General features: G+C 47.8%; 1 protein-coding gene across 1 annotated transcript; it reads left to right on the top strand.

Annotated features, from left to right (window-relative positions):
- The first annotated feature begins 1,070 nt into the window (after positions 1-1,070).
- LOC126993948 (receptor-type tyrosine-protein phosphatase H-like) lies at positions 1,071-17,055 on the top strand. The gene is made up of 5 exons (XM_050853176.1): positions 1,071-1,104; positions 3,938-4,530; positions 12,227-12,352; positions 15,701-15,859; positions 17,041-17,055. The coding sequence occupies exons 1-5, from the start codon at positions 1,071-1,073 to the stop codon at positions 17,053-17,055; spliced, it is 927 nt and encodes a 308-aa protein (XP_050709133.1).
- The last annotated feature ends 544 nt before the right edge of the window (positions 17,056-17,599 follow it).

The following is a 17,599-nucleotide window of genomic DNA, read 5'->3' as shown; positions in this document are numbered from 1 at the left end:
TAGCGCCGGTAGGCTTTTTCCCGGTGGGGCCTGATGGTCGGCCCAAGGCTTCTTCCCGGTGGGTCTTGATGGTCGGCCCAGCCCGTTCTGGCGCAGGCGAGTGTTTATAGTGGCGCCATCTTGCATTGGCTCATGCTGCCCTCCCGGAGCTCATCTTTAATCCTAGAATCTAGAGTCCGGGTTGATAGGTGGTCTTCTGGACAGCATGTGGGTAGTTTTAAGCCACTCGGCGGCGGCTGAAAAATCCCAGCTTGGTGGCACCGGGCGGGGATTGAACTCGCGTCCTCCTGAACGCGGTGGTGTTACTCTGTCGATTCAGCCACCGCCTCCCCTGAAAGTCTTACTTATGCTGATAGTTTTCAAGTGCCAGTGTATGACCTCTGTAGTTGTGGTGCCATGACTTGATACCCCAGTCAGTCAAGTGCAAATGAGTGCCAGAAAGTCACTGCTGACCCAGGTTTGAGTCAGTTTGAGCACTAGGTTGGCACGAGGTGAAAGAAAAGATCTTAAAGAATCCCTCGTGTCAGCACAGGCCACCAGTACTCTTTTGCAAGCTTGTACATAGCTCCTAAATTTGGTATAAACATGCAAATCCAAGGCTAATTTTCTTCCTCTCACCAAGTTTGTTCTTCTTTTATTCATGACTTCTTTCTAATGTGCTTCCTATAATGGAGCAGGCGAATTTTATTTAAAATGGCTGAATTAATATGATTATGCTGCCTCCTGGTGCTCCTCTTGCCCGTTGCTAAAGTTAGGGTTCACTGTAGATGTGGACAGCATGTAGATAGGCAGCCTTCTACCACTCAGCAATGGTTGAGAATTGTTAGTGTCTTGCAGTTGGACTTGAACCCGGGTCATTGGGACCACCACGTCTGCATGCTGACCACTCCGTGTAAATTGACTTATGATGATGTCATTGATAAGTTTATTTATTGATCTTGCAATTTTTTTTTTTTTTTAACTGTTTGATACAGGTGGAATGGAAGGAAGAGGTGCGCCAGGTGCAGCATTACCACTACCAAAAGTGGCCTGACCATGGCATACCCTTTGAGGCCTACTCCATAGCTCAGATGCTCATCCACTTCCAGTCCTACCACAGTGAGGGTATGTTTTCTTTCCTTCTAGTCCTACCATAGCCTTTTTTTTTTAAATAGACCAAGAGCAAAACAGACTAAAAGAATGTAGGAGAAGGATGATCCAATTTGGTTAAAGAGGTGTTCTCAGTGCTCCACAGAAAGGCCTTGCTTTATGTATAGTTATTATATGTATGCTTGCAGTATTTTTGCATCAAAATTCTATTCATGCATGTGATTTTTGGTTGTAGTATTGAAGCATCACTAGAACTATCACCAACAAGCAGTACGCAACACTTGTCCTATGCCGTATGTTTGTCCATCAAGCGCATGCTTCTCTCCTTTCCGTATGTTGTGATTTTCTTATTTATTTTTATTTTTTTACGTCTCGGGCTGTAGCGCCGGTAGACTTTCTTCAGGGGCCTGGTGGTCGGCCCAAGCCCGTCATGGTGCAGGCAATTTTTATAGTGGCACCAATTATGCTTATTGGCTCATGCTGCCTCCCGGAACTCATTCTTGATTCACTTGGATGGTTTCTTCTAGAGTCATAATGAAAACGGGTGCGCTGAGCTCTATTTACCCAAGCTAGACTATAATATAAGCTCCCTCCACACCATACAGGCCCTATTGTGTGTGGTTAGCGGACCTTTCCAGCCTTGTTATGCCCTACAGTGAAGTGTGAGAGTCATTGTAGCCTAATATGGACTGTAGATATGGTGAAACTGTAGTACTAAAAGTAACACATGTTGCACTATAGTATATATATATATATATATATATATATATATATATATATATATATATATATATATATATATATATATATATATATACAGTAAAACCCCGATTATCCGAAATGGAAGGGGGGAAGCCTCTTTCGGATAAGCCGATTTTTCGGATAATCCGGATTTATGGCCGCCATTTTGATCGCCGCCAGTTTGATCGTCGGCATTATGTCTTGCTTTCTCGTTTGGATGAATATCACTTTGATCTTGCACCTTGGTTCTTATTTTCTCATTAGAACACATGTAGCTAGTATGGACAGGTAGAACGCGATGCGACTGCCCAGTGTGAAGTGTGTGACGCGACTGCCGCCGACTGACGATGTAAACAATGAAACCAAACAAACACACGCTACGCTAAACAAAGTAGTACGCTTAAAACATGTGATGTAAATGTTTTATTGTATGTTTGTCTGTGTGTCTCCTTGTCTGGACCAGTGTATGTTGATACTTGTGAGCGTTGCAGATCTGAATTGTGAATGTTGCAGAGTGCGATTGTGAATGGTTGTGCAAGCTTGCAAGTGTGACCTTGATGCATCGTGCAGGTGGAGACACAGTATGATGACTCATATTATCGCACAACTCGTATGTTGGAAGGGGAATGTGGCATGGAGTGGAGAGGGGAGTCGTGTTTGTGTCGTTGTCTTGAGAGTACGGTGTGAGAGTAGTCGTGCAGTAGTTTGTTCGTTCGCCGCACCTACGTCCTTGCTGGGGCGAAGGTGCGGACGTGGTGTTGTTGAGAGTTTGTTTAATGTTTTTTGTCTAATACATTGATCTATTCGTTACAAGCTATTTCGGCAATACGTATTAGAAAGCATATTCATTTTAACTGTTCTTATCAATTTTAAATGTGTTAATATAGTACATATGTAGTTACTTTTACTTATTTTTGATGTTTTATAATGTTTTAGTATAGAAAAAAAAATTTAATTGCATTATCCAGATCAATTTATATATATATATATATATATAAATATATATATATAAATATATATATATATATATATATATATATATATATATATATATATATATATATATATATATATATATATATATATATATATATATATATATATATATATATATATATATATATATATATATATATATATATATATATATATATATATATATATATATATATATATATATATATATATATATATATATATATATATATATATATATATATATATATATATATATATATATATATATATATATATATATATATATATATATATATATATATATATATATATATATATATATATGCTGAGCAAAATCTTTCTCAGTATTCTCTGTATTATCATTATCCTCTCTCTCTATGCTAGTTAGCTGGAGTTCCTCAGGATCACTTGATAGGTACAAGGAGAACAGCTTTCTCGAGTTCCTGTCCTATTCCAATCTCACTAAGTCGTGTAATAAGTGGTCAAGTGCGGGCAGGTAATACGTGTGGCGTTGAGGTCCGAAGGCGGGCAGGAAATCAGACTCGTCGGAGTCAGTGCCACTGCTTTTTGCCGTGGTGAGAGCAGAGCAGAGACTCACAGAGCAGCCAAACTAATTCTCAGGCAGAGTTCTCAATGAGTGAATTACAAAAATTAGCGAAAAGAAGCTAAATTTGGCATAAATAATAGCAAGGCTGTTGTAACCGCCTCCAGCCCTCACCCGGTAAAGTGGCTATAGCCGCCTCCAGTCATTTATGCATTAAAGTAAGGAGAAGACATAGTAGTACATCACCCAGCCTCCAAGGGTTAAGGCAATAGTTAACATCCTCCTGTTAACTCAGTAGGTATTGTTTTCATCTCCCCTTTTCTTAATCTTCTTACTTTAATGTCACATTTTTTTCATACTCTGGCTGCTAATTGAAGGGACTCTGTTTGGGTCTATGTACATCAATTATTTAATTTATCTATATACCCTTTCATGGATATCCATAATAATAATAATGATAATAATAATGAAAATAGAAATAATGTACCTTTACCTAACTATTTTTGCATCTGTTAGCAGGTGTTTAAGTTTATTTTATATGACGTTGATTGTAAAAATATCCACACAATCCTTCTTTCTCAACAGGGGGAACTGTTGTGCATTGCTCTACTGGAATTGGACGGACTGGCACAGTGCTGCAGGTGCTGATGATGTATGAAATGCTGAACCTTAAGAGCTACTTAAGTCCCCTTGAAGTTCTTGGAAGATTGAGGATGAGTCGTGCTCGCCTAGTGGAGAATGAAGCTCAATATAATCTCAGCCTAGAGATTTTGGAAGAGGTCTTATTTGGGAGGAAAACAAATGTGTCTACAGACTACCTGTCAAACCATCTGGATAAATGCATTCTTTCATCCAGGACTCAGTATGCCAAGGCCAAAGCTCTTCCTTCATCACTCACCTACACTACCTCCAACCTGCCAATCTGTCAGCCACTCAATCGCAACCCGTCAATCCTACCATCTGACTCTAGCCGCTTCTATCTTCAACCCCAGGCTGGACTGAATGCAGAGTTGTCTCAGTACATCAATGCTATACGTGTGCCATTCCTAGACAAGCAGAAATTCATTATAGCCACAGAACACCCACTGCTAGACACTGTTGCCAATTTCTGGAGGCTTGCGGTTGAGACAGAATGTACTCTAATTATCTTCATCAACAGCTTGGAGGACCAGAAAGAGGTATATATGAACATGTTTGTAAATATAGATGTATTTGCTGGTACATGTTTATCAAAGCATCTTTAATTTCCAAACATTCTGCCCAGGATTTGAACCCAGGCCCTCAAGATGGGAAGGTGGACACTAGCATCGAACCAAAGAAATCCCCATAGCCAAGGCCTTTTGGAGTCTTTATCTTGGGCCACCACAATAGAGTCTGCATTGCCTGACCTTCTATGTAATTCTAGGTACATTTTCTTCAAAATTCAGCACATCTTCCAATGACAGAACAAACAATCCCTTAGCTACAGCACAAAAAAAATGATGCTATGACTGAAGACAGACATTGTGTGCAACATTTTCATGGAAACACAACACTATTGCAATAATATTTTGTGTTGCCTGCTCATCACAAAATTTGTGTTGATAGGGTTGTGATGGTATTGATTAATAAAGCCAATATCAGTACCTTATGACAAAGCATTTCCCAGAACTGAGTCGGGCAACAGAAAGAAAGAGTGCAACTGCCCGTGCATCTCGTGCTGATTGTCTCTCAGTTCCTTCTGCAAAACTGATTACAGAAGCTTGGAATATGTGCCCAGGACCTTCACATATGGCCAGGAGGACTAAAGGAGAGTCTGACTACCACATGGGGTCAAGAAGTGCGGTTATATCAATGAACTAAGATATATGGGGGAGGTTTAGAACAGAATCTGAACCAATTTCCCTCTTTAACATATGATCGATACCCCAACCTTTGCAGGGTTAGATACTGCACACGTTTCTGCTGAACCAAGTCAAACCAATCCACTGTCGGACCCAATTACTATAGCATATGAGAGAAAGAAAACAAGCCCAGGGAGATGTAAATATTGTTGGTCTAGTTCTTTGTCCCTATCACTAAAGGTACAGTCTGCTGAGGAGAGCACATTTGTTACCTTCAGTGTGCAGGACACAGGAATTTGAGGCCCCTTATGTATGAATATGCCTGACAGTGAAAAATCTGGTCCATGAAATCCGAAAATAATATTGTTAAATTTAATTTTTACACAAATATTCCATGCTTTTTATTGAAGAAGTTTCTCCCTCATTACTTAATGAAATTAATATTGTTACGCCAAGGCTTAGCTTAGTTTAAATTGTAATTGGCGCCACGTGACGTAATGAGGGTTCCCTGCGGCCCCGTTGAGGGGGCGGGCTGGAGAGGGACGCCATGCGGCGAGGAAGAGTGGAGACGGAGAGAAGACAAAGGACGCGCTCGCCTGTGCTCTGTGCCTTAGGACTTAATCGCCTGTGATTTGTGCCTTGACTGCCTCCCCCTTGGACTTATAAGGATTGTACAACGTTCTATTGCTTAGTAAACCCCAAGAAAGTCCGCCCTGTATTTAATTGTGCCTCGCTGTGTGCTCTGTGGGTGTGTGCGAGTGTGTCCGCCGGAGTGTCTTTGTGTCTGCTGTCCGCCTCGTGGGAGCACTGTGTTTTCCATAGCGAGCCCAGTTTAAGTAATTGGGAGAGCACCTGTCTGCCTGTGTGAGGGGTAGACAAGTGGAGCACAACAGTGGTGTCAGGAGTGGGATGGAAATTGTGCTGTGAGTGGACGGGCAGACAAAGAGTGACGCCTCGGGCACAATGGAGCTCGGCGAGCACGGTGCGGCTGGCGGAGCGAGTGGTGGGGGTAGTGGTGACCTTGAGGCTGATAAAGACGCTAAGCCTGGCCAGCTGGAGTTAATTGCCTCAATGTTGGCTGGCTTGAGGCAAGAAATAACGCTTCAAGGTCAAAAGCAGGCACAGCAGGCCGCACGCACAGACCAGCTGGCCCGTGAGCAGGCCGAGCGCCTGAGGCACAGGCCAGCAGGCTTGAGGAGCAGGCCCGTGAGCAGGCCGAGCGCCTGAGGCACAGGCCAGCAGGCTTGAGGAGGCACTACAAGCAAGTTTGGCTTCTGTGCGGCAGGAGGCACGGCAGTATACCGATCAGGCCTGCGAGGAGGTCCGGGGTGAGCTACAGAGGGGCCTAGAGGCACTGAGAGGTGAGGTGCGGAGGTAAGGTTTGAGGCGAGGCAGGCTGCCGTGTGCTGCCCCAGAGGAAGTGCAGAGTGAGCCTTTGTGTGATTGGGGCAGTGTCAAGCTTCGCTGAGGCCACGCAGTGCATTCTCTGAGCCTCCGGGCCTGGCGTGTCTGGCCGGGGTCACGGTCGGGGCTCAGCGGCTGGCGTGGGCTGCGGCGGGGCGCGAGCGGCGGCCCCGCCACTGTTGCCAAACAGCCCGCCACCCTCGCCTCCTCACCTAGACCCTACCCTGCCTCCTTTCTTGCCCCGAGTGCCTGCCTTCTACCCTGCTCGTTCGTTTCCTTCCCACGACCACCGCAGGCGTAAGCCGGCTGAGTATGACGGCAAGGTAGCTTGGGAGGCCTACGTTGCTCAGTTCGTCATGCTCGCAACAGCTCAAGGGTGGACTGAGGAAGAAAAGGCGCTGCAGCTGGCAACGGCGCTGCGGGGCCCGGCACTCGAGATTCTCAGCCACCTTCCAGCCACCAAGCAAGCTTCCTTTACCAGCCTGTCGGAAGCCTTGCAGCGCCGCTTTGGGCACAGTCACCAGGCTGAGGTGTACAGGGCTCAGCTGAAGAAGAGGGCGAGGCAGAAGGGCGAGACGCTGTCACAACTGGCGCAAGATGTGGAGGCCCTTGTGAGGCGGGCTTATCCGGCTGCTGGTGAAGACATGACGACCGTCCTCGCCCGTGACGCCTTCATAGATGCTCTGCAGGACCACCAGCTGCAGATCTACGTAAAGCAAGCCCACCCTGGTGACCTGCAGGTGGCTTTGGCGAGGGCCATGGAGTTCGAGGCGTTTCTCAAGACGTCAAGCCGCCTCGCTGACTACGCCAAGCCTCGGAACGACGTGCGAGGCCGGAAGGCGAAGGTCGAGCGTAAGGCGGCGTCGAGGGAGACGAGCCACGAGTTTGCGGCCGTTGCTGGGGCTGCGGTGAGAAGGGCACAGACGCGACCGGTGTCCGAGGGGCGAAGGACGCGTTCCCTCGACCGGCCGAAGTCTGGGGGCTTCCAGACTTGCTGCAAGGACTGCGGCAAGTCTGATCACCGCTCCAGCGCCTGCCCCAAGCCGAAGCAAGTGGCGCAGGCGGGAAACAGCAGCGGGCTGGACAAGGGGGCGACTACCCAGCCTGCCAAGGTCGACACGCCCCCAATTGTGAAAGATGCCGCCATACCACTCGGTCGGTGCAGGTGGAGGGCAACGTAGACGGTAAGTCTTGCCGCCTGACAGTCGACACCGGGGCTGAAAAGACCCTGGTGCGCCCCGAGTTGCTGGACGCTGAGCGGCTCCCAGACGCCCCGCGGAGATTGTGCGGCGTGACGGGCATTGCGTGGCACCCAGGGGCCTGTAGTGGCTCGTGTCGGCGTGGGCGGCGCAGAAGAGCGGCTGCCAGTGTACGCCGCCGACCTGGATGAAGAGGGCTTGCTCGGTTTTGACTACCTGGTGCAGACTGGCGCATGTATCGACTTTGGACGGAAGCGGATGTGGGTGCACGGACAAGAGGTGCCCTGGCTTCCGGAAGTCGGTTGTGCCGAGGTAGTGACGGCCGAGCGACTGCACCTGCCCCCAGGACGGAGCGACGAGTCCAGTGTCGACTGTCGAGGGTGATGCACGACGCGGAAGGCATAGTAGAACCCTCAGAAAACCTGCACCTGACTGACGGTGTGGCAGTCGGGAGGAGCCTCGTGGGAGCGGGGGAGGAGTTAGTGACAGTACTCGTTGCTAACTTCTCTGACGAGGCTCGGCGACTACCCGCTGGTGCCAGACTAGGCACATGTGAAGAGGTGGAGCGAGCTGAACAGCCGTCGAAGAGTGCGTCTACGCCTGCGGAGGAGTGCTGCCTGACTTCCTTGAAGACCTGGCGCTCAGGGGCTCCGCTAACCTGACGGAGTCGCAGGCGGAGAGGGTGCGCCACACCTGACGCAGTACTCAGACGTGTTCAGCCGGGGCGACTTGGACTTGGGCCGCACGTCGCTGGTGAAACACAGCATCAACACTGGAACCAGCGCGCCCATCAAGTGTCCCTCGACGTATCGCACCTGCCCGACGAGAGGAGATGCAGCGCACCGTCAACGACCTGGCAAATCAGGGGTGATCGAGAAGTCCGACAGTCCGTGGTCTTCAGCGGTAGTCCTGGTTAAGAAGAAGGACGGCACACAACGCTTCTGTGTGGACTACCGGGCACTGAATGACGTGACTGTGAAGGATTCCTACCCCCTGCCGAGGATCGACGACACCTTGGACGCGCTGGTAGGGGCGAGGTGGTTCTCCACGCTCGACCTGAAGTCGGGCTACCACCAGGTGGAGATGGCCGAAGAGGACAAGCCGAAGACAGCCTTTTCCTTCGGGCAGGGCTTGTGGCAGTTTAATGTCATGCCCTTCGGCCTCTGCAACGCCCCTGGCTGTTTTGAACGTCTGATGGAGCGGGTGCTGGACGGCCTGCAGTGGAGGACGGCCTCATCTACCTCGACGACGTCATCGTCTACGGAGGCACCTTCGAGGAGGAGCTGGGGAGGCTGGAGGAGGTCCTGCAACGCCTGAGGAAGGCTAACCTCAAGCTCAGCCCCAAGAAGTGCTCCCTCTTCCAGTACGAGGTGCCGTTCCTGGGGCATGTCGTCAGCAAGGACGGCGTGCGCACAGACCCGCAGAAAGTGGCGGCAGTAGCAGACTGGCCTCGGCCCACTAACGTAGCTGAGGTCAGGAGCTACTTGGGTCTGTGCACCTACTACCGTCGCTTCGTGCAGGACTTCGCCACCATCGCGGCGCCCCTACACCGCCTCACTCGTAAAGGAGTGCCTTTCGAGTGGGACGAGGCGTGCCAGGCTGCGTTCGACGGCCTGAAGAGGGCCCTTGTGGAGGCGCCGGTCCTGCCGTACCCCAACCCGAAGCCCTTACCTGCTTGACACCGACGCCAGTGCGGAGGGCATCGGGGCTGTCTTGTCGCAGGTGAAGGATGGAAGGGAGCACGTGGTGGCCTACTACAGCGCCAAGTTCAGTAGGCCTGAACGCAACTACTGCGTGACCAGGAAGGAGCTGCTGGCAGTAGTAAAAAGTCTCGAGCACTTCCAGCCGTACCTCTACGGCGCTGAGTTCACCGTCCGGACCGACCACGCTGCCCTGCAGTGGTTGAAACACTGAAGGCGCCGGAGGGTCAGCTGGCGAGGTGGTTGGGAAGGCTCGAGCAGTTCAACTACCGGATTGTTCACCGCCCGGGTCGTGTGCACAGCAACGCCGATAGTTTGAGCCGGCGCCCGTGTGAGGCAGGTTGCTCTCACTGTGCTAGCAAGGACCCAGACCCTGTGACTCGACGCCCGTGTGAGGCAGGTAGCTCACATTCCGTCCCTGAAGGACCTGACGCCGTGAGTCAGAGCCCGTGTGAGGCAAGCTACTCACACCAGGCGCGTCGGGACCCTGACCCTGTTTGCCGACGCTTAACAGTGCCTGCCAACGCCACTGAAGGCAACGACCGGTGGCGTGAGGCACAGAGCGCAGACCCCGCTCTTGCTCCTGTAGTGCGTTGGCTCAGGGCCAGCGGGGAGCGACCCCGGTGGGAGGAAGTGTCGGCGGAGAGTCCTGCCACTAAGTGCCCTCGTCGACCAGTGGGAGACGCTGCGGTTGGACCGGTGGGGAGTGCTAGTAAAGCGCTGGGAGGTGTTAGGCGGAGGGCAGAGACGCCTGGTTAGTGGTGGTACCCAGTGCAAATCGTTCTGAGGTGTTACGGGAGTTGCACGCCGGTGTTACTTAGTGGCCACTTGGGCGAGAAAGACCCTTAAACGTCTCCGCCAGCGCTTCTACTGGGTCGGTATGCGGAACGACGTTTCCGAGTGGTGTCGGGCCTGTGACGTTTGTAGTGCGAAAAGGGCCCCACACGCCGGAATCGGGCCCGCTTCAGTTGTACAGCGTGGGGCGCCAATGGAGCGGGTTGCTGTAGATATTGCTGGCCTGCTGCCCATGACGCCCCGGGGCACCGTTTCGTATGCGTCGTGATGGACTACTTCACGAAGTGGCCTGAGGCGTATGCGCTCCTGAACCACGAGGCTGAAACAGTGGCGAGTGTCCTAGTAAACGAGTGCTTCACCCGGTTCGGTGTGTCAGAGCTGCACTCAGACCAGGGCCGTGAGTTCGAGTCCCGTGTGTTCCGTGAGTGCTGCGACTTGCTGGGAGTGCGGAAGACCTGAACGACGCCCCTCCACCCGCCGTCGGACGGGCTGGGGGAGCGGTTCAGCCGGACGCTCGCACAGCAGTTGGCCGCATTGCGGGGCAAACCAGGAGGACTGGGACGTCAAGTTGCCCGCAATGCTGATGGCGTACCGGTCCGCTGTGCACGAGGCCACTGACTCTACACCCGCACGTCTTATGTTTGGCCGCGAGCTCAGACTCCCCGTGGATCTGGCGACGGGCGGCTGCCGGACGTGGGCCTGCCGACTGTCACCTCTGGCTTCGCTGCCGCGCTGCAGGAGAACCTGGTCGAGGTCCATCACCAGGTGCGCGGCAAGCTCAGAGTGGCAGGCCAGGCGATGAAGGACTACTACGATCGCCGCATGCGGGACGTGAGGTATGCGGTGGGTGACAGAGTGTGGCTGCATAACCCTCGCCGGAAGAAAGGGTTATCACCGAAGCTGCAGAGTCCCTGGGAGGGGCCCTACACGGTGATTGCAGTCCTGTCCGCTGTCACCTACCGCATCAGGAGGGGCCGCAAACGCTCCTCTGTCGTCCACGTTGACCGGCTCTGGCGCTACCATGGGCCGGGCCGTTACTCCTGGGGTACTGGCGCTGAGGAGGACCCTGACTACCCCAGTAGTGACGAGGAGGACCGGGCAGAACTTGACCCGGTGGACGTCGAGGTCGCGGATGATGTGGAGGAGGAGGCAGGTGGAGACGCCGACCTGGAGGCCGGCTCTGCTGGTGACCTGGACCAGCCCGCTGCCTCTCCCTCGCCCTCACCTCCACCGCGACGACCAAGACGTGAGAGGAGGAGGCCAGGATGGCTTACAGATTTTGATACAGACTGATTTGTTTAGTTCCCCAGACCCCAGTTATGTTTTGTTTGTTTTGTTAAGTTGGCGAGGCGGGTCGCCTGCGCTTAAGGGGGGGGTAGTGTTACGCCAAGGCTTAGCTTAGTTTAAATTGTAATTGGCGCCACGTGACGTAATGAGGGTTCCCTGCGGCCCCGTTGAGGGGGCGGGCTGGAGAGGGACGCCATGCGGCGAGGAAGAGTGGAGACGGAGAGAAGACAAAGGACGCGCTCGCCTGTGCTCTGTGCCTTAGGACTTAATCGCCTGTGATTTGTGCCTTGACTGCCTCCCCCTTGGACTTATAAGGATTGTACAACGTTCTATTGCTTAGTAAATCCCAAGAAAGTCCGCCCTGTATTTAATTGTGCCTCGCTGTGTGCTCTGTGGGTGTGTGCGAGTGTGTCCGCCGGAGTGTCTTTGTGTCTGCTGTCCGCCTCGTGGGAGCACTGTGTTTTCCATAGCGAGCCCAGTTTAAGTAATTGGGAGAGCACCTGTCTGCCTGTGTGAGGGGTAGACAAGTGGAGCACAACAATATATTGAAGTATCCCTTAGATTTTCTAGCCTTGCTTTCTCAAAGCTACACATATATTTTCATGTATTTCCTCATTTTGTTCCAGCAACACTTATATAGTAGTAATTTCAAATGTTTGTTATCAGGGCGAGTTCCCTACAATGCTGCACGCCCCTGAGATGTGGCAGGTAGGAGACTATCAGCTGCAGGTGGAGCAGACTGAACAGTATGGCGTCTGGCTGAGGCACTCCGTCCTCACCATTACTTCAAAGGTGAGCAATGATATTGACTTAACTAGTAGTAGGTGGTTGTTACAGTTGTTGACTTTTTAGGTTTTGTAGTAATAGTAGTAGCAGCAGTAGCTTGGTGTGATTTAGTAGTAGTAGTAGAGGTGGTGTTTTTTCTCTTTTTTTTTTTCTCTTCTTCTTTTCTCAGAGGTGCTGCCTAAAGCAGCAGTAGGCTCTCTTGAGGGGCCTGGTGGATGGCCCCAGCCCATTAGTGGCAAAGGCAAATTTTTATAGTGGCTGCCATAGTATATGACTCTTGCTTGGCCTCCCAGTGCTCCACTTTACCCAAGTAGCTGAAGTTAGAGTTGATTGAAGATCTGGGCAGCATGTGGGTAATCTTCCACTATTTGGGGATGGTTGAAAATTGTCAGCGTGTAACGAGGAACTCGAACCTAGATCCTCGGGCTCATCACAGCCGCACACTGACCTTTCGGTCAATGCCTTCCCATAGTTGTAGTTGTTGTTTTTGTTGTTGCTCTCCTCTTGTAGTGTTATATCCATTTATCTGTCAATAGCCCTGATCTCTTCTTTTTTTTCTTGGAGAACTCCCCTTGATGGGGTGGCCATTTCAGAAGTCTCCAGCACTCCTTGTTCATGTACTTTATTTTTTAATCATTAACCCTTTCAGCAGAACAAGCACAAAAATGTGATCTAAAAATTATCAGTCAAGACCGGGACTGAAGTCCCAGTACAGTGGGAAAGGGCACATGTGGTCTCATTATATAAGAGCGGAAATAAAAAAGAGCCTCTGAACTATAGACCGGTTTCTCTAACAAGCGTCATGTGCAAGCTGTGTGAGAAAATAATTAAAAGACCATGGGTAGACCATCTAGAAAGAGAGAAAATAATAAATGAAAGTCCATTTTGGATTCAGACAAGGTAAATCTTGTGTCACAAATCTAATATGTTTTTACTCAAGAGTAATATAGTGCAGGAGAGAGACAGATGGGCAGACTGCATATTTTTTTACCTAAAAAGTCATTTGATAAAGTTCCACATAAGAGACTGCTGTGGAAATTAGAAAATAGAGGAGGATAGGGGAGAAAAATGACAAAATGGATGAAAAATTATCTTGAAAACAGAGAAATGAGTACCATGATGGAAGATGAGATATCAGAATGGAAAACGGTCACAAGTGGAGTTCCAGAGGGATCAGTTTTAGTGCTGATAATGTTTTTATCGCATATCAATGATATGCCAGAAAAAGGAAAGAGTTACATGAGTATGTTTGCAGATGACGCCAACCTGCTTTGAAAAATAAGAGATGAGGATGATTGTAATTAGCTGCAGGAAGATTTAAATGAGATATACATGAATGGAGTAAAAAATGGGAAATGGAGTTCAGTGAAAAGAAGTGTCACACAATAAAAATGGGCAAGGATAAAAATAGACCAAGTGGAGTGTATAAGAAGGGAGGGACAATCATCAACGCAGTGAAGGAAGAAAAAGACTTAGGAATTATAACACAAGATATACACTGACACCTGAGAAGCATATACCGTATTTCCCGCCATATAAGATGCACCGGCATATAAGACACACCTATAATTTGGCAAGATATATCTAGATTTTTTTTTAAACTCCACATTTTCCCGGAATTTAATGTGTATGCAGTATTACATTCGGCCACCTTACTTACAATTATGAATATGATACCGTATGTTGCTTTGTCCCCTTCTCTGTGTTCAAAGTGTTCCACTGTTGGTTGAAGAAGTACACTGCTCTTACCCCGAGCAGCTGTGGCTTTGAAATGGTAAACAAAAGGGTTGGTTGGTAGATTCACTCACTGCGCTGTGTGCAGGCGGTAACTTTCGCCAAGCTACTGAGGGAACTAATCACACGGGTATGCTACGTACGTTCGATGGGCAATTTTGGTCTTGATCTTGACTCTCAGGGACCGTATACCTACTTCAAATAGAAATAGATGTTGATTATATTTTTTTCAATCATATCTTTTAGTACAGTTATTTTTACAATGAGAAACAAAAATGCGTTTACAATGAACATTTTAGTCATCCACGGATATCCGATCTTTCGAACATGTATCACAGTAAACGTCAGCTGACTGGGCCGCTGCACAGCAGAAATACCTCCAGACTAATCCGCCCAAGTCCGCCCCACGATTGCCGAGCAGTCATGTCAGGCAGCACCCTGCTCCATCAATATTGTTCCCGTGTAATAGCCGCTTTAACCATCACCGCCCAGGTACTGGCACACTGGTGACTGATGCGCCGCGGGGGTGTTGTGTGTTGTGTTTCGTGTTCACGACGCGCCTCGGCTCCCACGTGTGGCGCATCTTCTTCTTCTTGTGACCTGTATGGTCATGTCCTCCTCCTCTCTTCTGCATATTCACACTTTCCTTTTTTTATTGCATCATACTATTCATTATTCTAATCAATCAAAATTTGTACCTTCGGCATATTCCGCGCAGGAGTAACCTTTTGGCATTTTCTGAGTGAAAAAAAGTGTTACACACCGCAAAATACGGTATATTTCATTCTGGGGACATCTGGGAACTGTTGTGTCAAATGGAGGTGTTTTGGGTGTTGGTTTCGTACCTTAGGCCTACCAAAACCTAACCGTCGGGGTATAAGACGCAGGGTGATTTTTTGATTTTTTTTTTTTTAAAGTGCGTCTTATATTGCGGGAAATATGGTAAACAAGATGTTCAGAGAAACATATAAACTGCTGCAGAATATTAGAGTTGCATTTCACTACTTGGATGGGGACAAGATGAAGAAAATAATAACAACATTGATTAGATCAAGTCTAAAGTATGTGGCAGTTGTATGATCACCACACAAGAAAAAGGACATAAGGAAACTTGGAAGGATTCAAATGATTGCAACTAAGATAGTACCAAAATTATCAAGCCTGCCATATGTGACTAGATTAGAGGAACTGGGCCTACCAACATTCGAAGAAAGAAGAGAAAGTAAAGAGGAATTATAATACGGGAATAGGAGTGAAAGGGACATGTTGGATAGAAATGATTTAATCGAGATAGAAGGGAGGAGGCAACTAAGAGGACACAGTAAGAAATTGAGAAAGGGAACTTGTTTAAAAGACATAAAGAAGTTCAATTTTCCATACAAGAGTGTGGATACATGGAATAGACTTAGCAAAGACATTATTGAAGTGGGCAGTGCCCATAAAGTGATGGAAGAGCTGAACAAATATATATTGGAAGACAGGACTGACCGAACTTGAGCTCAGGCACTGTATACTACAAATAGGTAAATACACACACACACACACACACACACACACACACACACACACACACACACACACACACACACACACATTAATCGCCTCCATTCTCTTCAACAGAAGGATGGGGGGATGCACCGTGTTCATGTGTATCAGGGTAGTCAGTGGCCAATCTCCTCCTCACTGCCTCCGTCTCCTTTCCTGCTGCTGACTGTTGCTGAGCTGCTGCAGGTCCCTCGAAGTGCCAAGGCTGGACCACCTCTCTTGTGCTGTGAGCAGGTTCTCAGCACTACTTTGTTTGGCCATGTTCAAGAGTTGCTTCATATAGGGACTTTTACTTTACAATTTGTGCTCCTTCCCTGATATTTAGTTATATTGTGAAGGATTATATTCCTTCACATATGTAGGTTTTAAAAGTTCTGCATATGTTTGTGTGTGTCAGGCTTTCTCACCTCGTGGCAATTTTGCATGATGAAATAATTGATTTTCTTAAGCTGTGTCTGTGTAGGCATGTGATCCTGAGGCAGGTGTTTAGCTTAAAGGACCTCCGCCTGTTGCTCTTGAACATGAACTCTTTTTGGCTCTTCAAAATGTTTTTTTCTGATATCTATTATTATAATGTAATTTTAAAAACCTGAAAGTTTAATTCTATGATAGAGTTGCATTTCACTACTTGGATGGGGACAAGATGAAGAAAATAATAACAACATTGATTAGATCAAGTCTAAAGTATGTGGCAGTTGTATGATCACCACACAAGAAAAAGGACTTAAGGAAACTTGAAAGGATTCAAATGATTGCAACTAAGATAGTACCAAAATTATCAAGCCTGCCATATGTGACTAGATTAGAGGAACTGGGCCTACCAACATTCGAAGAAAGAAGAGAAAGTAAAGAGGAATTATAATACGGGAATAGGAGTGAAAGGGACATGTTGGATAGAAATGATTTAATCGAGATAGAAGGGAGGAGGCAACTAAGAGGACACAGTAAGAAATTGAGAAAGGGAACTTGTTTAAAAGACATAAAGAAGTTCAATTTTCCATACAAGAGTGTGGATACATGGAATAGACTTAGCAAAGACATTATTGAAGTGGCCAGTGCCCATAAAGTGATGGAAGAGCTGAACAAATATATATTGGAAGACAGGACTGACCGAACCTGAGCTCAGGCACTGTATACTACAAATAGGTAAATACACACACACACACACACACACACACACACACACACACACACACATTAATCGCCTCCATTCTCTTCAACAGAAGGATGGGGGATGCACCGTGTTCATGTGTATCAGGGTAGTCAGTGGCCAGTCTCCTCCTCACTGCCTCCGTCTCCTTTCCTGCTGCTGACTGTTGCTGAGCTGCTGCAGGTCCCTCGAAGTGCCAAGGCTGGACCACCTCTCTTGTGCTGTGAGCAGGTTCTCAGCACTACTTTGTTTGGCCATGTTCAAGAGTTGCTTCATATAGGGACTTTTACTTCACAGTTTGTGCTCCTTCCCTGATATTTAGTTATATTGTGAAGGATTATATTCCTTCACATATGTAGGTTTTAAAAGTTCTGCATATGTTTGTGTGTGTCAGGCTTTCTCACCTCGTGGCAATTTTGCATGATGAAATAATTGATTTTCTTAAGCTGTGTCTGTGTAGGCATGTGATCCTGAGGCAGGTGTTTAGCTTAAAGGGACCCTCCGCCTGTTGCTCTTGAACATGAACTCTTTTTTGGCTCTTCAAAATGTTTTTTTTCTGATATCTATTATTATAATGTAATTTTAAAAAACCTGAAAGTTTAATTCTATGATACACTGCTCTTTTTTTTTTCAATAGTACGCCTCTGACTGCTGGTCAACAAAATATTTACACCCAATGCTACAATTTGTCCATAAAACATTTGGACTATGTATCATCATTTTCATGAAAAAATATATAACTCAAAGATTATTTTTTGCCTCGATACAAAGAAAAAAAAAATATATAAAGTCAAGACTGAGAGTGATATACAAAATGTTTTATG

Source organism: Eriocheir sinensis, unplaced genomic scaffold (genome assembly GCF_024679095.1).
Source record: "Eriocheir sinensis breed Jianghai 21 unplaced genomic scaffold, ASM2467909v1 Scaffold7, whole genome shotgun sequence".
Taxonomy (NCBI): Eukaryota; Metazoa; Arthropoda; class Malacostraca; order Decapoda; family Varunidae; genus Eriocheir; species Eriocheir sinensis.
Note: the sequence above shows the minus strand (reverse complement) of the source record. Positions and strands in the feature narration are given on the sequence as shown.